At 45.3% G+C, this 26,064-nt stretch overlaps 1 protein-coding gene across 12 annotated transcripts in view; it reads right to left on the reverse strand.

Annotated features, from left to right (window-relative positions):
* The window catches only part of LOC129732556 (suppressor of lurcher protein 1), a 172,231-nt gene that overhangs the window by 46,726 nt on the left and 99,441 nt on the right, over positions 1-26,064 (reverse strand). For all 12 annotated transcript variants that reach the window (XM_055693616.1, XM_055693608.1, XM_055693585.1 and 9 more), the window contains exons 3-4: positions 748-896; positions 563-634 (exon numbers count right to left, since the gene is read on the reverse strand). In XM_055693616.1, coding sequence (XP_055549591.1) covers positions 563-634; positions 748-896 — 221 coding nt within the window. The remainder of the gene's footprint in view (positions 1-562; positions 635-747; positions 897-26,064) is intronic.

Consider the following 26,064-nt stretch of genomic DNA (forward strand, 5'->3'; position numbering starts at 1 on the left):
GTTGCGAAAAATCATAAAGCGAAATGGATGTGTTGTTACGTAAATCACGAGAAATTCGTTGATTTTTACCCGAGGTTTTCATATTTGTTGAAAGCTGAATAAAATATACTTTCTGAAAAATAAAACAGCATGTATTGAAATGATTTCCGTAGCGCCGGCCCTGACTTGACGCTGTGGCATTTATTCTAACAAAGGAATTTGTAGTAGGTACCCATATTGACGAGGCAGCACAAGACGATGATGGTTTGTACTTTTAACACAAATTTTCACCAGCATACCGATGAGCCAGATATCAAGCGTTAACAAAGTGGTGAATTAGCTATCTCAACCCTCAAGGGATAAGAAGGTAAATTTTATTCCTCATCTGCAATCGCGACTATTTAATCTGGTTCAGCGCCACGGTCGGTTTTTGCAGTGCAAATTGATTCCGTCGGTTGTTTTTCTTCGAAAAGTAGCGTGCCTCGAATGAAAATTCAACACTCACGTCATAACCAATCTATTTTACTACGAAAATGTTTCGATTGGAAACCGATCCAGGGCTTCCAATCAGCTAATTACCTACCACCAGAATATCCGTTTCGCCGCACTCGTTAGGCTCCAGCTTTGTCGGCAAGCGGAATTCGGAGAACACAATCTGTGAAGGTGAAAGAATTTCAAACAAAAATAAAGAGACGGTAGTTAGATTGGAAGTACTTTTACTAGAGGGTTTTTCTTTCTCTTTCTCTCCCAAAAAGGTGAGGTTTTTACCTGAATGCGCTCCAATCCCTGGCCGATGAATTCGTACTGATAGCAAATGGCCGATGGGAACAGCCCGGAATACTTCGAGTGGGAGGGCGCAACGCTACCGTTCTTCATCCGGTTGGAGTTGAATACCAGTCGGGAGCAGTGGGGTGAACCTGAAACGAGGGGAGGTAAAACCAGATCAACTTTTCCACTTGTGGAATGATAAATGTTTGTTCGGTCAACGGGCGGTGTGGGTAGGAAGTTATCGTTGTTACTTTTTGTTCAAGTAACACCGGCAGCAGTTTTCACAAAGATTAGATAATTTAATTAAGTAAAGCGGTGGGGGATTCAGGCTTCCAGAGTGGCTAATAATAACACACTCAATTTCGGAAAATCCCCAACAGTTTCTTATCAGCGCGATTCATGATGCTTTCGGTCAACGAGGGAAACTTGGCGAACGACGACAATAAACAATATCGCACGCTTAGCCTTGGGGCTAATAGCGGTCTCGATCAACTAGATTAGTTGAGAGAATTCGTTATCGATATTGTTTTTGGCACATTTTGTATGTGTAGGATAAGTACAACGATACAACGATACACCGTGCCCCAGTGCTGAGTCGAGAAAATTTCCAGCTCGAAAAGATCCTCGACTCGATTGGGAATCGAACCCGATATCACAACCGTGTGGGAGAGCTAGCCGACCGACATCGCTAACCACAGAGCCACGGGGACCACAACGACGACAATGGGGCTAATTAAAATGGAGCAAACTTTTCGTCAAGTTTGTAGTATGTATACACTGGGAGTCAACTTAGCTGAGTTTGTCTTCCCTGCTTCGAGATTCGATGGCACAAATTAATGATATCAGCCGGCTTGATCTGAAGAGTGCCAGCAGCGATGACGACTCTGTCTCGGAGTGAATAAAGCAATTTGACGTTCTAATTTTAACGTAACTTGGCGTTTTGATCCGCTTGCTCTGTCAACCAGGAAGGTCGGTAAACCTTTTTTTTTTCTTTCTCTGTGATTTGGCGTCATCTTTTAAAATACGCATGTCGTAATCGGACTACCAAACAAAGAAAGGAATTTCTCAGTTTACCTTAACAAGTCATTCTAAAGATGAAAAAACATTTGACCGTCGACCGTCGAAAATGACGCATGACCTGGCAAAACAATGAACATCGATTACTCAACCGTTAAATATATATCTCAGTCGATAACATCGTCCCCGTGTTGATCGTGCAGTCGAACTGCGGTCCTCGGCTAACAGTCACAACCAGTGTCGAACGATAACCGCACGCAAACAAACGAACAAACGAAAAAAGAAAGGAATTTGTTTTACTCTTAGAAATGGGATGACGGTGATAATAATAACCACCGCGCACATTTTGAACAAAATATAACCTACCCTTTTGGTTAAGACCGATTCGTTGTTTGTGTTTCCGTATGCATGATATTCAACTTGTAACATGGTTTTAAATAAGTGTGCTTAGTATGTGATATATTAGATGGGAAAAGGGATTCGATGCTGGGATGCAGACTGACTAAAACTCAAACAAATTGTTTCCTTTGAGAAGAATGTTTAGCTGTAGCCGGGTGGAATTTCATTAATAATTTTGGGTTTTAATTTAAACTTTGAATTGTTATGTAGGACTGTGTCTTTCTTCATTATGCGGGAGTTCATCCTGTGAAAACTAAAACGAGCAACGTAACGTTGAGCGTGGTAGATCACAATTTTACATTTTTGGTAAATTTGAATGACCCCTCCTCTCAAAATTAAATGAAACATTGCGGTGTGTGTAAAACTTACTAAATGAACCAACTTTACGTACTTTTTCTTGGAAATTCAGCCAGACAGAAAATAGGTTTTATAAATCGATCCATTTGAGTGAAGACAAGAGTTGGAGAAAAGTTGGCAAGGGATGGCTTTGTGAAAATAGCTTAAATTTTTATTTAAAATAATTAAAACGATTGAGTTTGAGACCCTGCTCTGAAAACAAATGTAACTCGTCTAGAATAATTTTTTTTTACGGATTTCTTCAATCTCACATTTCTTTTGATAGACAAAGTATGAAAATTTTAAGGCAAAAAAAATCTGACAAAGCGCTTTAGGTCCATGAACCATTTTCAACCTGAAACAGAGATACTTGTCCCTGAATTGTCCCTAGAATCATAGAAAATTATTTTAGAAATACAGGTCGGATTCGATTATCCGGAGTATCAAAAAAAAAAAAAAAAAAAAATTGGTTCCGGATGATCGAGTTTTTCGGATAATCGAATCACAGAAAAATTATTGGGGGAGCTGGCAACAAGTCCAACTAAGTGCTGTGCGCGAACTGCCTCTATGAGAAATTCTTGTCATAAAGCCTGTTTCCCGCGAAATAAAATACTGTAATAAGTGAAATCGGGAAGTTCCGGTTGCCCTGTTATCTAGAATAGTGAAGGAGTGAATCACAGGACCGCTCTGAGCAGGATAAGTATCGTTATATTTCGCAAGTCTTTTGTTTGTTTTGTGATCAGTTAGACCAGCCACAAAAAACCACCTAACGAGAAGTAAAATTAGGCACGCTTGCAGCGCCGCGGCCGTTCGCTGGCGGGAAGACGAACTAGCCAATAAAGCTGCCCATGAAATAGATGGGGAATAAACCAAATCTGTAAATCTGTTAGTTTGTTAATCCGCTTCGCTTATATGTACTAAGTTTAATTGTGTAGTTGAATTTGTCGCGAGGGGAATTGAGAAATATAGATTCGTCTCCTTCATTTTGCTAATTTACGATTTCTCTAGCTTTTGGACAAATGTTTTCTAAATGTTCGCATTTTTTTTAATTGACCTATTGAGTTCATGTCCCTTGTATTCGGGTTTTGAATGGTAGTTTGCGTTCGACGTGCGGTTGTTGCGTTTTACGAAATTCATTCGTTTCTAAGTAAATTTAAAAAGTTCACGGGATGAAACGCAAATTTTGGTGTGATACAGACGGTTGACGATTGGAATGTTGCCGTTGATAACTAGTAACTTCGATTATCCGGTATGCCGATAAGGCTATCGTGGCATGGTTCTTTTTATATCGTCTCCTGGTGGCCGGGTGCCCAGAGACCGAGAAGTAACCATATCGTGCGCGAATTTGTGTAGATAAGATCGCACCATCAACTTCGATGGATCCAGATCAATTCCTTTCCACTAATTCCTTCCTTTGATACTTGTGGATGATGCAGAGGATTCCTCGGTCTCTAGTAGCAACAAGTATTAGACTAACACTTCCGATATCCCTTCCTCTATTGATCTGCATTGGGCGTGGCCAGCTACGTTATTGCCCAGTGAGAAGAAAGATCACCAGCAATTGTACACTGAAAATGGCTTGCTACTCCTAGGCACCATTTCGACGGTTCTTTGTGCAATTTCAGCTGATTCTGGTCAATCGCGGGCAACACACGGGCGATCAAATATGCTATGCTATGCTGATCGAATCACAGAAAAATTATTCAAATTTGCGATTAACGACCATAAAATAAATGTTTCCTTTTGTTATGTTACTTGTATGATGCATAGGTGTAACCAGAAATTATTTCTGAAGCGATAAGGGTGAAAATCTTGAGAAGTTAAAAAAAAATAGATTAGACACTGATTATTTTCACATGATTGTGTGTGAAGGTAAACATATTGATTTGCTATTGTTTTCACTCAGTGCTAATTTGCTTTTTTTTTGCGTTTTTGCCGGATTTTTTCATCACTGATTAATATTCTTCTGACGTATAATCCATCGTTACATCCGTGTTTTGTGGAGTACAACGTCTTCCAGCGATTTTAAGTGATAAATTATCAAAAAAAGCATTGCTTTCCTGTTGCCCAGCGAACGTGTAAAATAACAATGGAGTCGGTTTGTTGTGCTTGCGCCCGTGGTTTAGAAAAGGAAATGGAGTTATTTGTAGCGGCTTTTGCAAATCTTCGTTTCACTTGAAGTGTGCTCATTTGACGGCAGAAACCAGGGATGCTGTTGCTAGCTGTTCACTGAACTCCGCCTGTGACGGTTCTCTTTAGTTTAGTGTAGCCTGTACGAATAGACTTAAATTACTGAGAACTGGCGCAGAGGGTCCAAAGCCCCTGGAAAGGAGGATGGTTGTAACAGCTCTTAACCATGGCTGTTACGTAAAATAATGGTTAAACCCCTAAGCTAAGGTGTGACGCGACCCGTGCCGAGAGATGAATGGTGGGGGGGGGGGGTTTAATAAATTCCCAGCCGCTAACGGAGCCTGTGGAATACCTGGCGCCCTTCCACAGTAACCTAGCCTTCTGCGTTAGGCTATCGTGACACGCAGATGACCCCTTCTTTCGTGGCAAACTCGTGGGACTAAAAACTGGAGTTTAACAAATTTTCAAAAAAGGGCCCCGGCAACCTCAACCTGTCGGAACAAATGGAGCCAACACACTCCATGGCGTGCAGCCCCACAAGGCTGCACGCTACAGGCAGAACCGAGATGATGGAACTGGAGATGGATTTCAACCTTGACAGCGAATCGCTGGACGGAGGATCTTCAGTTTCATCACTAATCCTCGGTTCGCCAAGCGGGAAAGAAGAGAGCCCGACGGACAGTCTTCCCGATCCGGAGACACAGCCGATTGACAAGGGGAAACCTAAGTCACCTCGTGCTGATGTCAAACGGCTCTCCCAATCGCAACGGCGGCGTCTTAAAAGACTGATAAGCCTGGGTCACTCACGCGAGGAGGCCAAAGGCATAGTTCGTCAACCAGTCGACCAAGCTGACCGCTCAGGTCAGGTCGCAACCAAGCGACAGCGGTCGACTGAGACAGCGTCGCCAAACACAAGCGCTATGGGCCCGAGCAGCAAAAAGCCCCGGGACTTGGCTTGCGCGGAGCCCCCTGCACCGCGACAATCGTCAGGGGTAACATATAGGGAGATGCTGGAGGCCACGAGCCTGTCTATCACAACGATAGACTATCCAGCCTCCCTACTTACCCCTGAACAGTTAAAAACTGTTCGAGATGCCATTCTGGACTGCATTGCGGACCAGGAGTCACCGGCCATCAGGCCCAAGTTTAGGAGCTGCCGCCTAAAAAACGGTACCCTACAACTTGACTGTGCCGACAACGACACAGTTAGATGGCTGGAGACCACGGCGTCTTCTCTCATACCGTGGGAGAGAGCACACCTTAGCGTCTTTCGCACGAAGGACCTGCCGAAGGCCCTAAAATTTGAAGGGGACTTCCAGGACAGTGTGGACACCACAAATGAGAGAATTCTCCGTCTTCTCCAAAATCAGAACGACGGTTTCTCCACACGTGCATGGCGAGTATGTCATCGCAACGTTACTGGAAAGACTGTCGAATTGATGGTGGAGCTGGACCAACAGTCTGCTAACCTCATAGCGGCACAGAGCTTCCTGCTGAACTATAAGTACGGCAAAGCACGCATGCGGCAGGTTGGCAGAAAGACCTCAAACACAGGCGCGAAAGGTTCTGGTGCGAAGGCAGGAACGGTACGTTCGGAGACTCCCTTAGGGAGTGTACCGCTACCACCTGCTCGACGCACTCCCGCGATAGCGAAGAAGGTTCCGCCGAAAAATCGAAAGAGGAGTAAGCGTGAGCATCTGAACAGTCGCGACCCTCAGAGCCAAATTCCGCCGCCTAAACGTGAGAGCAGCACTTCTGTCGCCTACTGTCTGCTGCAACGGGAGCCTGTTGCTGAGGGTATGCAGACTACCCATCCCAGCGTCACCGCTGATGGCAACCGTCCGCCAATCGGATCTCAACTAGATCCGACGAAGGACGCGCTGCCAAGAAAATGAGCAGCATACGCTGCGTTCAGGTGAACCTCCATCACGCAAAGGGCGCCTCTGGTGTTCTTTGCCGGAGGTTCACCAAGGATCAGCTATCCGTGGCGCTGATCCAGGAATCATGGGTTCACGACACCAGGATCCTTGGCTTAGCCAACACAAACAGTAAGTTGGTCTATTGTTATCAACAGTCAAATCCCAGGACTGCAATTCTGCTGAACAGAAACATTAAATTTGTTCCCATTACAGAGTTCATCGAACGGGATTTGGTTGCCATTGCGGTGGAAGTCCCGACAACCAACGGCACTCAAGAAGTGGTTGTTGCCTCCGCTTACTTCCCGGGGGACGAGGACGATATACCGCCATCCGAAGTCGCAGCACTTGTGCGATACTGCCGAAACATCAACAAGCCACTCATCGTCGGCTGCGATGCCAACGCGCATCACACAGTCTGGGGCAGCTCGGATGTCAACACTCGAGGTGAGTACCTACTTGAATACCTTACTTCTAACAATGTTAATGTATGCAATGTGGGAAACGAGCCAACTTTCAGTAATGCTATTAGACAAGAGGTCCTAGATCTCACTCTATGTAGCGCCTCGATAACGGAGAAAGTCAAGAACTGGCATGTCTCTGATGAACCCAGTTTATCAGACCATAGACACATCAGATTTGACGTCGAGGCTACTCCTCTGAGAAGAGAACATTTCAGGAATCCTAAGAAAACCAACTGGAACTCTTTTAAGGAACATTTGGTCAATACGAGAACATCCTGCCACCAAAATATTCGAACTCCAGGTGAACTGGACATCGCAGCAAGTGACCTACAGCACAGGATCACGGAAGCTTTTATGTCAAACTGTCCGTTAACAAATCGAACAGTCTGCCGTGATGTGCCCTGGTGGAATGAAACTCTCAGCAACCTTCGTCGGGAAGCTAGACGCTTGTTCAACAGGGCTAAAATCACGTCCAACTGGGAAGCCTATAGAGCATCCCTTACAAAATACAACGCTGAGCTACGCAAAGCCAAAAGGAGGTCTAGAATTCGATTCTGTGAAGACATTCAGACTCTACCTGAGGCAACGCGACTGCAAAAGGCGATGTCCAAAGATCACACGAATGGTCTTGGGCAGTCGAAAAAGGAAGATGGTAGTCTGACTGTCACCACCAAGGAAACGCTGGATGTTCTTATGAACATTCACTTTCCTGGATCGACAGCAATCTCCGGTTCGAACGTCGAAGAGTTACAGAGCCTCGAATCCAGACGCATAACGTCACGTGACTCCGCAGCGCTCGCTCGTAGAATTTTCACGGAGACTTCTATCAACTGGGCACTAAGCTCATTTGAGCCTATGAAGTCACCAGGACCGGATGGCATTCTACCAATCTTTCTACAAAAATCGGACGGAGTCGTTATGTCCGAACTCATCAGCCTCTTTCGAGCCAGCTTTACTATGGGACACATCCCGGTCAACTGGCGGAACGTTAAGGTGGTGTTTATACCAAAGCCGGGCAAAAAAGACAAAACATTGCCCAAAGCTTTCAGACCTATAAGTCTGACGTCAACTCTTCTCAAGTTGATGGAGAAAATACCGAACAACTACATCCGCAGTGAGTTTCTGAAGGAGTTACCCTTACATAAGCATCAATATGCTTATCAACAGGGTAAATCTACTGAAACCGCTTTGCATTGCCTAGTGACGAAGATCGAGAAGTCCTTGAAATATAAAGAGACAGGGGTCTGCGCTTTTCTTGATATTGAGGGATCTTTCGATAACACGTCCTTTGCATCAATTTACACGGCTCTACAAAATAAAAGAGTCGACGATACTACAATGAGCTGGATCCAAGCAATGCTTTCGAGCAGGAAGATCACAGCTGCATTGGGGGATACGTCTGTCACAGTAGGGGCAGTGAAAGGGTGTCCTCAAGGAGGAGTTCTCTCTCCACTGCTATGGTCACTGGTGGTAGACGTTCTCCTAACCAAGCTATCACAGCTGGGCTTCGAAGTCATTGGATATGCTGATGATATGGTCCTTATTGTTCGGGGAAAATGTGATGCAACACTATCTAGTCGTATGCAAACGGCACTTAACACCACCTCTCAGTGGTGCTCAGAAGAAGGGCTGAACATTAACCCCGCTAAAACGGTCATTATACCATTTACCAAGCGAAGAATGCACACAATCATTCCTCCGCTACTGGATGGGGTAAGACTATGTTTCAGTAATGAGACCAAATATCTTGGAATTATTCTGGATAAGAAGCTGAACTGGACTGCTCACCTAGACTACGCTATCAAGAAGGCAACTTCAGCTATCTGGGCTTGCAGTACACTATTTGGCAAGACCTGGGGGCTAAAACCACAATTAGCGCTCTGGTCTTACATCACCATTGCTCGGCCACGTATAACCTACGCAGCCCTCGCATGGTGGCCTAAAGTAAATGAAAAGACAGCTCAGGCGAAACTTACCAAAGTCCATCGATTGGCCTGTCTCTCAGTTACCAGTGCCCTGCGCACAACACCGACAACAGCCTTGGAGGCCTTGCTTTGCTTACTTCCTCTACATCTCCATGTGAAGAAGGAAGCAGAGCTTGGCGCACTAAGGCTGCAAAGAAATACAACGATGCTCGAAGGTGACCTAACGGGTCACCTAAGCATCCTAAAGGAGTTTAAGCTGACACCTTTAGTAACAACAGTCTCGGACTGGATGGAAGCGAAGCCAAACATGGACGTTCCATATATAGTGATCGACACAGATCGCTCCATGTGGAACAATGGAGGGCCGAGTCTTCCATCGGGCACAATCCGCTTCTACACGGATGGCTCAAAGATCGGACCCCAGACTGGTTCAGGGATCTACGGACCAGGTATAAAGGCCACTATCTCAATGGGTAAGTGGCCAACCGTCTTTCGGGCGGAGGTATACGCAATATATATCTGTGCTATAACATGTCTACATCGCAAATATAGACATGCGAAAATCGGAATCTTTTCGGACAGTCAGGCGGCACTAAAGGCATTAAAGTCTGCTACATGTGTCTCCAGACTAGTCTGGGAGTGCATCGCAACACTCAGGGAACCCTCCCGCCTCAACAAAGTTATGCTACTTTGGGTACCCGGTCACTGCGGAATCGAGGGAAATGAACATGCCGACAGCCTCGCAAGACAAGGATCTGCTCAGCAATTCATTGGACCGGAACCGTTTTTGGGTACTTCCACATCCGCCAGGCGAACTAAGTACATGGGAAAAGCTAAAGATAGCATCTCAATGGCAACATGTGCAGGGTTGCAGGCAAGCTAAACAGTTTATCTACCCTAACCCTACGGTTACCAAACGGCTACTTAGTTTAACTCGTAGTGAACTACGCATCATCACGGGACTTCTCACTGGACACTGTCCTGCTCTTTATCATTTAAAGAAAATCGGCAAAGTCCTAACCGACTATTGTCGCTTTTGCAACGCTGAACCTGAGAGCTCAGCGCATTTGCTTTGCTTTTGCGGGGCTCTTGCTTCATCGAGGTTTAACTTCTTTGGAAGTTACCTCTCAACTCCATACCAGGTATGGAGCACCAATCCCAAAACGGTCACAGGCTTCATCAACCATGTAGTTGCGGATTGGGGCACAGGCTTACAACCAACTAGCTCAACTCCATCAATGAGTTCGAGCATCTTGTAATCTGTGTGAAGCAATCGGGACCAGCCACAAAAGACAAACATTCCTGTCGCAGTGGCGCTTTCTACCCAATGCCCTTCAGGCATACAAAAAAAAAACTGTTCACAGCTGTTCTGGATGTGCAGAGCTTGTACTAAAATGATGGCAAACGCTTGTTTTCGTCAAGCAATTTCGTCCACAAACAGTGCTGTGCAGTTTATGGTTGATGAGCAAAACAAAGTGCTTGATGAAATAAGAAAAGAACTTGCACTTAACACTACCAAAATCAACACGATACTCCAGCGAACACCTCTACCAACTACACCACGAATTCCCAGATCACAACAACCACTTAATCTGAGGAAAAGACCACGTCTGTTGATTCCCGATGAACCTCCGCAACGCGAGAATGTTTTCGAAGGGACAAAAGATGTGGAACCAGATGATGCAGTACCGTTAGCTGCTGCTCAAAAAGAACAACTGTTTTGGTTGTATCTGTCCGGCTTCGATCCTCTGGCGACAGTGCAACAAGTTGATAAACTCGTCCGTAACAATCTGAAAACTGACAAAACTGTGCAAGTGGTGAAGCTGGTTCCCAGAGGGAAAACTCTCGATGAGCTTACATTTGTTTCTTTTAAAATTGTTGAAAGATTTAGCGCTCTCAAAATCATCCTGGCAGAAAGGTATTATATTCCGTCAGTTTGATTTTCAGCACACTACCACTCGCACTTCCTTTCGTTTCCTCCCCACACCTGCGGGAAATCAATCGCAATGAGCCAACATTGTTATTAACTACTAATCGCCACACGTATCACTCTACTGATAACAACGACAGTACAACTTTACTTTCTCCCCGCCGCACACCCGCTTCGATCGCAAACGAGCACGACCAGACTATATCTGCTAACACTATTCGCTCATTCACTTGTTACCAGCAAAATTTACGCGGCCTCCGCACAAAAACTAATAATTTGCTATTGGCCCTGGCCCAATGTGACTACGACGTCATCGCCCTCACAGAAACCTGGCTAAATAACGATATTCAAAACTCTGAACTTGCACAAAATTATACGATTTATCGCTGTGACAGAAACGTCCGGACCAGACCACACAAGCGAGATGGTGGTGTTTGTATTTGTGTTTGTATTTGTATTTGAATAATCCATCTGACAATAAATAGTCTTAATGAATAAATTACTAACTAATCACAGTTTTGAGTCTACTTATAAAATATCGGGTTGGTTTGTCAAACTGGAAGTGGTCTTCAACAGCGGTGAAGCCACGAACACACGCTGTGAATGGTTCATTTTTTCCGAACAAAGTGCGGTGAAAAACAGGTTGCAGTAATGTTGCGTTTCGGAGATTTCTGTTCGGGACACGAAAATTTACCATTTGGAGCAGTGCCGGGGCATCTAATTCTCCATTTAGTAGCTTAGCGATGAACAAACATTGTTGTATTTTTCTTCGGCGTTCCAGAGTGTCTAAGCCCAGTAGTCGGCATCTATCAGGGTATGGTGGCAAGTTGTCGGGGTTTCTCCATGGTAAGTTCCGCAGTGCCAAACGAATAAACCGTTTTTGAACCCGTTCTATCCTAAGATTCCACGTGATCTGGTAGGGGTTCCATACAATACCAGCATTTTCTAAAATCGGTCGTACAATTGCACAGTACAATGCCTTCCAACAATGCGGCTCAGAAAAGTCCTTAGCCACCTTGGATACAAATCCCAACTGTCTTGTTGCTTTAGAAATCAACCCTGAGCGGTGCAAATCAAATGTCATTTTCGAGTCCAACAGGATACCCAAATCAGTCACTTCGGTTACTCTGTTGAGCGTCATGCCGTCAATATGATAATCATGGATAATTGGTTGTGATTTACGATGGAACGAGTTGACTTGACATTTCTCCACGCTAACAATCAATTTGTTTCTGTGGCACCAATCAACAAACAAACTTAGACAGGTTTGTAAACGGCGACAGTCCTCCTGCGTTTGTATAACAGCATATAACTTCAAATCGTCAGCATACACCAATTTAAAACAACCTCTATTCAAAATCAAAGCAGCATCATTGAAGAATAGAATGAATAGTAGCGGACCAAGATTACTACCTTGTGGGACACCGGAATTGTTTGTAAATGCCCTCGATACGCAACCATTAATCCGTACCCGAAGTTCACGATTCGTTAAGTATGATTCTAGCCAGGACACCAATTGAGTAGAAAACCCAAGCCGAGACAACTTGTTCGGCAGTATTTGATGGTCAATTTTGTCAAAAGCTGCCTTTAAATCTGTATATATAGCATCGACTTGCGTTTTTTTCTCCATATTAATTATACATTCTGACGTAAATTTCATCAAATTCGTTGTAACCGATCTACCAGGCATAAAGCCGTGTTGGTCAATTGAGATATAGCTTTTCGTGACATCGAGCATAGTTTCACGCACTATAATTTCCAAAAGTTTAGAGGCTGCGGATAGGCTCGTGATCCCTCGATAATTAATCACATTGTAACGATCACCACGTTTAAAAACAGGAGTCATAAAAGACTGCTTCCAGATGCGAGGGAATTTCATCTGCTGGAACGAACGGTTGAAAATAATACTCAATGGTAGCGCTAAAGAGGCAATACACCGGCATATCACAACAGCTGGCAGACCATCAGGACCAGGAGCGAACGATCGTTTTAATTTTTTCGCTGCAGTCAAAACCGTTTCTACATCCACAGCAAATGCGTTGAGATCGATTAAGTCAACGGGAACATCGCGGATGGCGTCACTTATCTCCGTTCTTGAAGCAGGATTCTTTGAGAAGACTGATGCAAAATGCTCAGCAAACAACTGGCAAGAATGCGTAACATCAGCTGATGTGGTCTCATTGAAATAGACATTCTTTGGTATCACAGGACATTTTCGCTTGGAATCAATAAAACGCCAAAAATCACGTGGATTTCTCGTTAAGCTTATCTGTACTCTTAGTACGTATGATTTGTAGAGACAGGAATTCATAAGTCGATATGCTTTACTAGCCAATTGAAACTTTTTATGATTGCCAGGATTTCTGAAACGCCGTAAATTCCGTTGACAAGTATTGCGCGCACGTTTTAATTCACTTGAACGGTGAGTGCCCCAGGCGGGTGACCTCGGGGGACGGATTCGCGGAACATTCGCAGTCAGCCAATTGTTCAATATAGAGCAGAACGATTCTGCCATTTCATCAACATCATTCGGTAAAATCGCATTCCAGTCAATGGTGGTCAAATATTGTGAAAGAGCCGCAAAATCTATTTTACGGAAGTTCAAAGGCCGCTCATTTCGACTTTCAACTGATTCTTCACATACTGCTGGTATTGGAAGAATTATCTCGAGCGGGGGATGATGTGAGTCAACGGGTAGAAGCGGAACGGAGCAGTTATGAACAACGGCTTCACAATTGGGCGTACAAAAAACTAAATCAAGAGTGCGAGTGTTCAATAAGAACAGCTAGTGGTGTTCAATAATAAGCTGTAAAAAACGAACATCGAAGTGCTGCAGTTTGCGTTGGAGATTGTGATCAATTGGAGCAAACTATAGTTCGTGCCTCGCTACCGAATTTTGAATTGATTGTTTGTTGCATATATCTTCCGCCGAACAGCGAGCCTGCGTTATACGTACAACACGCAGAATGTGTGCAAAAATTAATGAATCTTGCTGGGGATCGTAATGTTCTTTTGGTTGTTGGTGACTATAATCTTCCACATTTATGTTGGACATACGATGAGACCCTAAAATGTATGCTGCCGGTAAATGCTTCAACTGAACAGGAAAATGCCTTGGTCGAATCCATTCTCTCCAATGGATTATATCAAGTAAATAATACAGGTCGGACTCGATTATCCGAAAACTCGATTATCCGGAATTTTAGACTCGATTATCCGGAATTTAATTTTTTTGGTGTCCGTTTTAAATTTTTATTCAAGCCTTTACCATCCCTTCTGGCATATTTGTTACCATTTAAGTCACTTCCGGCATGTTTGGGACATGTTCGAATTAAGTAAAAATAATCAATGTCCAATTTATTTTTTTTGCTTCCCCCTCCTGCCTCAGAAATAACTTTTGGTTACGCCATTGCATCATACAAGTAAAGTAAAGAAAAGAAATATTTATTTTATGTTCGTTAATCGCAAAATTTCAGTATTTTTTGTGTGATTTGATTATCCGGAAAACTCGATTAACCGGAATGAAAATTTTTTTGATGTTCCGGATAGTCGAGTCCGACCTGTATAACAAATTTTAACGGTAGGCTTCTCGACTTAGCTTTTGTTAGTGATAACAGTTGCGTGGAACTGTTGGAGCCAGCACTTCCATTGCTGAAAATCGATCAACACCACTATCCTTTTGTGATGATTTTTTTTTTTTTTTCTTCACATAACATTTATTTGACACGGCACAAATACAATTTAATGTTTAACGGCGCCAATTATATCTGATGACTTAAAAACTAAAGCAAATTTTTTATCCTCGCTGCCGACTACGAGCTGAAATTAAGTCTAACTTAAAACTAGCATGGGATTTCCAATCAGTGTTTTGTTGTTCAATGGTCGTCTGATAATCGTCGAATGGCATGTATGGATTCGTTCTGCTGAGCCACGATGTCGTGAGTTGGGACAGAGGCTCGTAGTCCTTGGGTCCTGGTTCTGTTGTGCGGGGTCTGGTTGCTGGTTTTGTGCTTAAGGTTCAAACGTGTTCTTGTCGTTTTGTTGGGTGTAGACGGAGGGGAACGGGACTAGACTGGGGCGTGGATGGATTTCAGGAAAACGTATATAAGGGACATGTAGGATAGGTCACGGCTCGCCAAGACATCACGAACAGGAACAGCCGGCTGTCTACCCTCGGCCTGCAGGGAAGCTATTAATTTAGACCTGGCGTCACGGTGTACAGGGTATGACCAAACCACATGCTCTATGTCGTGATAACCTTCACCACAGGCACAGATACCACTTTCCCCGAGCCCAACACGACGGAGGAGCGCGTCAAATCTATAGTGATTGGACATAAGCCGGGACATCACGCAAATGAAATCCCGACCTACATCCAACCCCTTGAACCACGGGTTCGTCGATACTTTGGGGATTATGGAATGTAACCACCTTCCCAATTCCCCTCTGGTCCAAGCATTTTGCCAACTGATGATCGTATTCTGACGTACAAGTGCGAAAAATTCATTAAAGGCAATTGGTCTTTCATAAATATCACCGTTTGTTGCGCCCACCTTAGCCAAAGAGTCCGCTTTCTCATTACCCGGTATCGAGCAGTGAGAAGGGACCCACGCTAAGGTAATCTGAGTAGATTTTTCGGATAAAGCACTCAGATGTTCCCGTATTTTCCCCAGGAAATACGGAGAGTGCTTAACATTTTTCATCGATCGGAGAGCCTCAATGGAACTGAGACTGTCCGTAAAGATGAAATAATGGTCCGTGGGCATTTTTTCGATAATCCCTAGGGTGTACTGAATTGCAGCTAATTCTGCGACGTAAACAGAAGCAGGATTATCGAGCTTATGGGAGACGGTTAAATTGTTATTGAAGATACCGAAGCCAGTGGACCCATCAAGAAGTGATCCGTCAGTGTAGTACATATTGTCGCAGTTGATGTTTCGATATTTATTGGAAAAAATTTTAGGGATCTGCTGCACGCGTAAATGATCCGGGATTCCACGAGTTTCTTCTATCATGGATGTATCGAAAAACACAGTAGAATCAGAAGTATTTGATAAGTCGACACGATTTGGAATATTTGAAGAAGGGTTAATATTTTGGGACATGTGATTGAAATACAATGTCATAAAACGGGTTTGAGAATTAAGTTCGATTAACCTTTCAAAATTTTCAATCACGGGACGGTTCAAGACCTCACATTTGATTAGAATACGAGAAGACAGGCTCCAGAAGCGGTTTTTCAATGGTAGTACTCCAGCTAAAACCTCCAAACTCATCGTATGGGTCGACTGCATGCAACCTAAGGCGATACGCAAACAACGATATTGTATTCGCTCCAGTTTGATCAAATGTGTGTTTGCTGCGGAGCGGAAGCAGAAACACCCGTATTCAATAACAGACAATATCGTTGTTTGGTAAAGCCTTATAAGGTCTCCTGGATGGGCTCCCCACCATTGTCCGGTTATTGTACGAAGAAAATTCACTCTTTGTTGACATCTTTTCATCAGATACCTCACGTGACAACCCCAGGTGCCTTTAGAGTCGAACCAGACACCAAGATATTTGTGTACCAAAACCTGAGAAATCGTTTTACCCATTAATTGTGTTTGAAGCTGAGCAGGTTCATGCTTCCTAGAAAAAACTACTATCTCAGTCTTCTCCGGAGAGATTTCGATACCTAGCTGTAAAGCCCAAGCAGACAAATTGTCCAAGGTATCTTGCAATGGTCCTTGCAAATCGGCAGCTTTGGCTCCTGTAACAGAGATTACACTGTCGTCTGCAAGTTGTCTTATCGTGCATGAATTTGCCAGACATTCGTCGATGTCATTTACATAAAAGTTGTAAAGAAGGGGGCTTAAACATGAGCCCTGGGGAAGACCCATGTAGCTAATGCGAAAAGTTGCCAAATCGCCATGCGTAAAATGCATGTGCTTTTCGGACAACAAATTGTGCAAAAAATTGTTCAAAATTGGAGAAAATCCTTGTCGGTGAAGTTTACCCGAAAGAATGTCAATAGAAACGGAATCAAAAGCCCCCTTAATGTCCAAGAACGCAGACGCCATTTGTTCTTTACGAGCATACGCCAGCTGAATATCCGTTGAAAGCAACGCAAGACAATCATTCGTCCCTTTGGCACGGCGGAAGCCAAATTGAGTTTCTGATAGTAGACCATTTGATTCGACCCAGTGGTCTAAACGACGGAGTATCATTTTTTCCATCAATTTCCGGATACAGGATAGCATTGCAATCGGCCTATAAGAGTTGTGATTAGAAGCTGGTTTCCCTGGTTTTTGGATGGCGATCACCTTCACTTGCCTCCAATCCTGCGGTACAATGTTTTGCTCCAGGAACTTATTGAACAAGTTCAACAAGCGCCTCTTGGCATTGCCGGGTAGATTCTTCAACAAGTTGAATTTGATTCTATCTAATCCAGGCGCGTTATTGTTACAGGACAGGAGGGCAACTGAAAGTTCTGCCATCGTAAAAGGTGATTCTATCGCGTCGTGGCCCGGAGACGCATCGCGAACAATATTTTGCTCAGGAACAGAGTCCGGACATATTTTCCTGGCAAAATCAAATATCCACCTACTTGAAGACTCCTCGCTTTCGTTGACCGTTACGCGATTCCGCATTCTTCGGGCTGTGTTCCAAAGAGTGCTCATCGATGTCTCCCTCGACGTCTCGTTCACGAACCGACGCCAATATCCACGTTTCTTTGCTTTAGCCAAGCTTTTAAGCTTGGTATCAAGCTCCGAATACCGTAAATAGTCGCCAGGTATACCTCCCGTCTGGTAGGCCTTAAACGCGTCGGATCTTTGCGTGTAGACATCGGAGCACTCTTGGTCCCACCACGGAGTGGGAGGCCGTTCTTTGATCGTTACGCCGGGATATTTCTTCGTTTGGGCTTGCAACGCGGCGTCGAGAATCAAGCCCGCGAGGAGGTTGTATTCTTCAAGTGGTGAATGATGTTGAATCGACTCGACCGCTTTTGAAATCATTTCCTCGTATAACTTCCAATCGACATTTCGTGTGAGGTCATACGGAATGTCAATTGGTCGCATGCGAGTTGACCCGTTAGTAATTGAAATAAGAATAGGCAGATGGTCGCTACCGTGAGGATCGAGGATTACCTTCCATGTGCAATCCAACCGTAGCGACGTCGAACATAAGGATAGATCCAAAGCGCTTGGGCGCGCTGGAGGTTTCGGGATACGTGTCATTTCACCGTTGTTTAAAATAGTCATGTCGAAGTCATCGCAAAGGTTATAGATTAAAGAGGAGCGGTTATCATTGTATGGGGAACCCCAAGCCACGCCATGAGAGTTGAAGTCTCCCAAAATCAAACGTGGCGAGGGAAGAAGTTCTATTAAATCAAAGAGCAGCCGTTGCCCAACCTGTGCTCTGGGGGGAATATATATTGAGGCAATACAAAGCTCTTTACCTTGTATTGTCATTTGACATGCGACAACTTCGATGCCTGGAATCGAGGGGAGGTTAATACGATAGAAAGAATAGCACTTTTTAATCCCTAAAAGTACTCCTCCATATGGGGTGTCTCGATCAAGGCGAATAATATTAAAATCATGGAAGTTGAGATCAATATTTGAAGTAAGCCAAGTTTCACAAAGGGAAAATGCATCGCATTTGTTTTTATTTATCAAAACTTTAAACGAATCAATTTTTGGTAAAATACTTCTACAATTCCACTGTAAGACAGAGATAGAATCCTTCATATACGCAGTTGAATTAGGCATCGAAGGATACAATCGCTGCAAGGAGAGGCCATTGGGCAGTCAACTGCTTCAAAAATGATCTAACTGTTGGGAGGAATGCTGTAAGAAAAATTTTAATTGGATCGGGTACATTGAAAGTTTCAAAAATCCAGTCCACAATGTCAGAAAATTTCACTAATCCAGAGTTTGTTTCATCAACTGGGAGTGTAAAAGGAGCAACTGGGGTTTTAGATGTTCCTGGCAGTGCTGGGAACTCCTTCTGGGACTTTAAATTTGCCAGCCCAGGAGGAGTTTGCTTCGGTTTTTCCGCAGCACTGTTTGGTTTGTTTGTAACCTTCATTTCACTTTGAGAAATCTTAGGACCTTTTCTGGGAAGTTTAGGAGAGGAAACACTTTTCCTCTTTCTAGACTCCCCAGGATTGGCGTAAGATGCTCCCGCTGGTGAATCGTCAGAATCGGTTTCCTCAGAGGGCAACAGATCGAAGGGGTTCGAAGTAACGGGAGAAGTGGTAACGGTCTTCTTCAGCATGTCAGCGTAGGAACGCTTTGAACGCTCTTTGAGAGACCGTTTAATTTTATCCCTGCGCTGCATGTACACCGCACATGTCGAGAGCTCATGCAGATTTTCTCCGCAGTGAATACACTTTTCAGCGTTAACACTGCAAGAATCTTCCGCATGAGACTCCCCACACTTGCCACAACGTGCCTTATTGCAGCAGTAGGCGGCTGTATGGCCTAACTGCTTGCAATTCAGGCAGTTCATGACGCGGGGCACGTAGAGCCTCACAGGGAGACGAACCCGGTGGATCGAGACGTGGCTTGGTAGTGCAGACCCGGCGAACGTAACTCGAAACGAGTCTGACGGAGTGTATACTGTTTTGCCACCGATGATCGATGCTGACCGCAATTGCTTGCAGTCGAGCACCTTTACTTCGGGACACGTTTTGTTCTTAAAGCACCCTTTGGCACTTTGCAGTATACACTCGACGGACAGACTCGAATCGGTTATGACACCGTCGATCTCCACGTCTCGTGCGGGTATGTAAACGCGATACTCGCGTGTGAAGAGCTCAGAGCAAGCTATATCGTTGGCCTCTTTCAGGTTACCGACCACGACACGGAGCTTGTTAGGCCGGACCTTGGAAATTTCGGTCACGCCCTTGTACTCCTTCGTCAGGTCTTTAGAAATCTGCAAGAGGTTCAACTTTTTCGATTTCGGTCCTGCCTTTGGCCGAAAATAAACAGTATAGCTGCCCTGGGCTCCGTCTGGGTAAAGCCTGGGGCGAGGGGGGACTGAAGAATGAACAGGGGAGGGGGTAACAGAAGGGTCAGGGTCAGAGGGGTTCGGGGATGGTGGCGCGGGAGGCGAGGGATCTACATCCATCGCGCTATGTTTAGCGCACTAGCGCTGACAAGAACACGTACCTTTTTATTTCTCCCTTCCAGTAAGGTTGGTTGTCCGATCGTTCGAAGTAGCAGCCGTTACAGCCAGCAGCACCAATACAGCAGCACCAAACAGCCACCAGCAGCGAGCCAGGTGTGAGATCACTCCACACAGCGATACGACTCGCTGACACTGATGGCTTCTTCTTTTTCCTCGTTTGTGTCTCGTCCACTGCTGTAGCACAATCCAGCCAGCAGCCAAATCGGCTTACGCACCAGCTGGCAGTCACGATGCGAAACAGTTGCACAAAGGAACGACCTTGAACCCGGATTTATTTCACTCGACCAGGCAAACAATGCCAACACTTGTTCACACGTCTTTTGTTTTATACTCTATCGGACCGATCACCAAACACGTCCAGTACTGATGCGTGTTCGGCACAGAATGATGATTTTGTGATGATATTCGATATTATGGAAGAGAAGGCAACTGCTACTGTTGGCGCTTTTGAATTCGATTTTTCCCGCTGTGATTATGAATTGCTGGATAGATACTTTGCCAACGTTCGCTGGGAGGAAATTCTGGTTGATTGTAGTTTGGATGAGGCTGTGCAACATTTGTATGAGCAACTATTAACGATACTTCGCGATGTTGTTCCTCTGAAACGACTCAGTGGATTACGGGCTAAACGACAACCTTGGTGGAATAACGAGCTGCAGCGTCTACGCAACCGCCTGCGTAAGACTAGAAAACGTTTTTTTCGGCAGAGAAATGAGCAAAACGAAGCTGAATTGCGTGTAATTGAGAGCGAGTACAACTCATTACAAGCATATTGCTTTCGTTGCTATATTCACCGCTTGCAGGACAACTTCAAGCAAGATCCAAAATTCTTCTGGTTTTTTGTTAAAAACCGTAAACAGCTATCGGGGATCCCTGAACGTGTCACATGCAACGATAATGTAGCCGAATCACCGCTGGAATCAGCAAACCTATTCGCATCCTTTTTTCGGAGTGTGTAAAGTAATAACCGACCACCTTCGTCTGAAGCGTATCTGGATAGTCTGCCGCGATTCGATTTAGATTTGACACCCTTCAACTTTTCGATACATGACGTCAGGCTAAAACTGCAATCAATCGATGGGTCCAAAGGAGCTGGTAATGATAGTTTACCGCCGATCCTCTTCAAAAACTGTGCCGAGTCACTTGCATTACCTGCAATGGTAATTTTCAACAGGTCAATATCCGAAGGAAGTTTTCCCAGTGCTTGGAAATCAGCCGCAATTGTACCAGTTCATAAGGCAGGCAGCATTCATGACGTGAAAAACTATCGGGTTATCTCCATCATGTGTTGCCTACCGAAAGTGTTCGAAAGCTTGGTGCACGATTCACTCTATCCAAAGGTTCACCACATTATTTCCGAATGGCAGCACGGTTTTGTAAAAAAACGTTCGACGACCACTAACCTGATGGCATACGTTACTTCACTGATTTGCGCTTTGGATGAGCGCTAACAAGTCGATGCCGTTTACGTCGATTTTGCTGAGGCGTTCGATAAGGTACCCCACCTTCTGTTGGCTACAAAACTACATAAAATGGGATTGCCGAACTGGCTCACGCGGTGGCTGTCGTCGTATCTCAATGAACGCAGCGCGTACGTACGTATCGGCGGAACGCGTTCTTTACCTTGTGCGTTACATTCGGGGGTGCCCCAGGGAAGCCACCTTGGCCCACTTTTATTCATTCTTTTCGTTAACGATTTGTGTTCAACCATACGGTCTCCCAAGTACATGTTTGCCGACGATCTCAAATTTTTTCGAGTGATTACATCCACTTTAGACTGCTGTGCAATTCAAGCTGATATCGACACTTTGTTGAGCTGGTATACACTTAACGGAATGGAAGTAAACGTGCGAAAGTGTAACGTTATATCATTCTGCAGAAAGAGACAAGTTATGATGTTCGACTATATGATGTCCACTGTCAGCATCAACCTAGTCAACACTGTAAAGGATTTGGGCATCCTCCTTGATGCCAAGTTGAATTTTGCTCAGCATATTTCAGCTACAACCGCAAAAGCATATGCCATATTGGGGTTTATTGAAAGGAACACACAACAATTTGACGACGTATACTGTTTAAAATCACTCTATTGTTCTCTTGTGCGTAGCATCCTAGAGTATGGAGTGCTTGTGTGGGCTCCTTATAATGCTGTTAAAACCAACAAAATCGAACGAGTGCAGCGTCAGTTCCTTCGTTATGCCCTCTGATTGCTGCCGTGGAATGATCCAGTGCGACTACCACACTATGAACAACGCTGCTCTCTCATACATCTACCAACTTTGTCAAGTAGGAGAACCAGGCTACAACGTCTCCTAATCTTCGACCTCCTGGAGAATAATGTAGATAGTTCAGAATTACTTAGCCACATTCGATTCAACGTACCACCAAGGCTCATCAGACGAAGTGATTTTCTCCGGATCGCTAGACACCGCACTCTGTTTGCACAAAACAACCCTTTTGATGTTTGTTGTCGTAATTTTAATAACGTTTCGAACTATTATGATTTTAACTTGTCCAAATCTACCTTTAAACTTAGAATAAGTAGTCATTAGAACAGTCTGTACGATTCTTTTTTTCGAAGACTTATGAATAAATACAAAAAACATAAATGAAAAAATGATTTGATCATGTCCCAAACATGCCGGAAGTGACATGAATGGTAACAAATATGCCAGAAGGGATGTTAAAGGTAAAATTTCGGAATAAAAATTGAAAACTAACACCAAAAAAATTAAATTCCGGATGATAGAATCCCGGATTGTTGACTAAAGACCAGCCGAATTCCAAATATGCGCACTTAAAAACACGAACGAAAACTCAATTTATGATCGTCGACTCAGAGGAATCTTTCCAAAATTGGAAGAATTTTCTAGCGGTGTTAATGGTTCATTGGTAGCATTGTAACAACGATGTTGATCGTTCATCGGCGGCGTTGTAACATTTTCTCAATTGCCCAGAACTGGATCCGGTGCTCCACTACTCTAAAATATGTCCAAATTAAATATAATATGTGAGTTTTAAATGGTATACCCGCCGATATCCGTGCTCATTCAAAGACCATAATGTTCCCTCGTGTTCATAGAGACAGAAAAGTTTTCTGGGCGATTTTCGCCTAAACATTTACAATATTAAAAACAAGAACGAGCGTAAGACGCGTAAGCGACCATTTCTTAACAAGCAATGTTATCCTTTTATTTTGCTTCCTTAAAAAAATTAGTGACAGCGCGGCCCTAGCACTGAAGTTTTAAACTACATAGCCATTACCAAAAGATGGTCGATAGTTTCAGGATCGATATTCCAGAAGACACCGTTCATCTATAAGGCAACCCTTAGGAGTTTCAGTCCTTTCCGAGCACTGTGCGACTAGGGAGCTGGGGAGGTTACAGAGTCCGCTTTGTCATGCGGATGGTCATGGGTTCAAATCTTAGTAGAATCAGGTCATTCGATGTCAAAAAGGACTCAATCATGGGTTTATTCTCAGCCACCCCACCAGTAACCCTTACTTTACGCTGAATTCAACAATAACTTTTCGTGACTTCCTCTTAACAGAAAACAAGTCTCTCTTATCAATAAAACTGGTTAGAAGGACGCAAAACGAATTATTTGGCCAGCAACAAATAATTTAATAAAACTTAAAGTCAGTGTAACTTAGGTCGTGGCCGCGGTTTCACATAGAAAATCATCTTTGTGGGTTAATTCGGTACGTAGGCATTTAAATGCTTTAAAACTGACATATTTTTAATGGCAGAGCTGAATGCCACCACGGGTCGGTAATTGGCGATTACTGAAGGCCACGGAAGTGCTCACTGCTAGCAAGCAGTCCCGGACCATCAGCGGGAGCTAGCCTAGGTCGTGGCGAGATTCAGGCACTGGGCCGCTGAATTCTCGCAAAAGCCACACTGGCCGGAAGCAGCTCCGACGGAGCGAGTAGTGCCGCTCCCACCACCCAAATGCACTATACCGGCCATTGGGACTGATGCCAGTTATGTTCCCAATTACGGCAACTGGTCGCATCACTATAGTCGGATTTCGTTTTCGTACCATGATTTTGGGCTGGCACCTGCGCCGAGCTCCCTTAGTAATGTCGTGTGATAACGGCTTGAAACGGCGAGATTACAACCGGTGCAGGGGTCTCCGTCCCGTAAAACCTGGCAGGCCTTCCAGTACGTTCCGAGTCCATTGCCGGGTGGGAACCCGGCAGGAGTAGGATCAGATGTCTTTTCCTGACTTGCGCCGGTCGGGGGTGTCATAGTTGCCCATAAGGCGCTATGGCAGCCGCCCCTAGCCATGGCCTCACTGCTCCGGCATAGACTACCTTGGGACCATTTAGGCGACTACTCCATTATGGATAAGGATAGCGGCTGGTAGGGGGACCCAATAAACAAAAATGTTGAACTCAAAAACAAAAGAGACGGGTGCGGAGGGGTTACCAAATCCCTTCGCACGAGGTGGCATCCAGCGGTCTCCGCAGAAAAAGGCGGAGACGGATGCGGCGAAGTCTGGAGGTGGAAAAACGGCGAATCCGTCGGTGTCCACACCAGACATCTCGGTAGACGGTCCCTTGCTAGTCAAGGCCGTCGAAAGGTGTATGGACACGCGGCCAAGAGTGGCGGCGCTGTCTGAACAACTCGATGCCATAATCGAGTTCTTGGCGAACAGGCGAAACATCGCTGGCGATCTGAAGCAGAGCCTCCTCCTGCTTCGGAGCACCATTGATGAAGCCAGAAAGGAGCACGAAGAACTCGTAGCTCGGGTGAAGGCGGCCGAGAAAGCGGCCAGGACCGGGAGGGCGACTGCATCTAAAGAGGTGCAGACAGACGCCCCCTCGTTCGCGTCGGTCTGCTCCACGGGGCAGGTCGCTAAGCGAACGAGGCAGTCCCCGGGGGAAACGGCCCCCGGGAACACCAAGAAACGATTGGTCGTGCTACTCCCACGGGAACACACGCCAACCGGTTCAAGGTCCACCGCGGAAAAGGCACAGGTGGAGGCTACGGGAAGGGAAGCGTCGGGAAGGTGCGACGCGACATGATGGCGGAGCGGCCAGAGGACCAAAAAAGGTCAAAAAGGCGCGGAGTAGGGGTGATGCCCTCATACTCAAGGCGGATGGGTCGAAGTACTCAGAAGTCTTGAAGAAGATGAGGGGGGAAGCCCAGCTCAAGGATCTGGGGGCGGATGTGCGGAGTATCCGCCGATCTCGCACTGGCGAGATGATACTTGAGCTCCGGAAGGACGCCAAGAACAAGGGGGCTACCTACAAAACGGTAGCTGAAAAGGTCCTAGGGAAGGAGGTGCAAGTGCGGGCACTCACCTCAGAAGTGACTCTCCAGCTTAAAAACCTGGACGAAATCACTGAGGGGTGCGACATTGCACAAGCCCTAAAAGCGAAGTGCGGGGTGGAGGTGGCTAAGGAGTCAATCCGCCTCCGCAAAGGTCCGGCGGGGACCCAGATAGCTACCTTCCGACTACCGTCGGCGGACGCTAACCTGGCCCTGAAAGAGGGCAAGTTGAAGGTCGGCTGGTCTGTATGTCCTCTGGGCATACTACAGCAACCAGACATTTGCTTCCGGTGCTTTGAGGGCGGACATAAGTCCTGGACCTGCAAGGGGCCCGATAGGAGCCAGCTGTGCAGGCGTTGTGGAGATGCAGGCCATAAAGCAAAGGACTGTGTGGAGTCTCCCAAGTGCATGGTATGTTCCGGGAAACGGGACGCCAAACACTTTATGGGAGGCCCCAGGTGCCCAGCCGGTAAGCCGGCTGCGAAACCACGGGCGTAAAGGTGACGCAACTGAACCTGAACCATTGCTTCGCGGCTCAGCAGCTGCTACACCAAGCAGCCACTGAGTCGTTGTCGGACATCGCCGTCATATCGGATCCCTACCGCATCCCTCCCGGAAACGGTAATTGGGTTGCGGATAGGTCCAGTTTGGCGGCCATATGTACGACGAGCAAGTTCCCGGTTCAGGAGGTTGTCTCAACCTCAGAAGAAGGGTACGTAGTTGCTAAGGTAAACGGAGTGTTCTACT

Source organism: Wyeomyia smithii, chromosome 1, assembly GCF_029784165.1.
Source record: "Wyeomyia smithii strain HCP4-BCI-WySm-NY-G18 chromosome 1, ASM2978416v1, whole genome shotgun sequence".
Lineage (NCBI taxonomy): Eukaryota > Metazoa > Arthropoda > Insecta > Diptera > Culicidae > Wyeomyia > Wyeomyia smithii.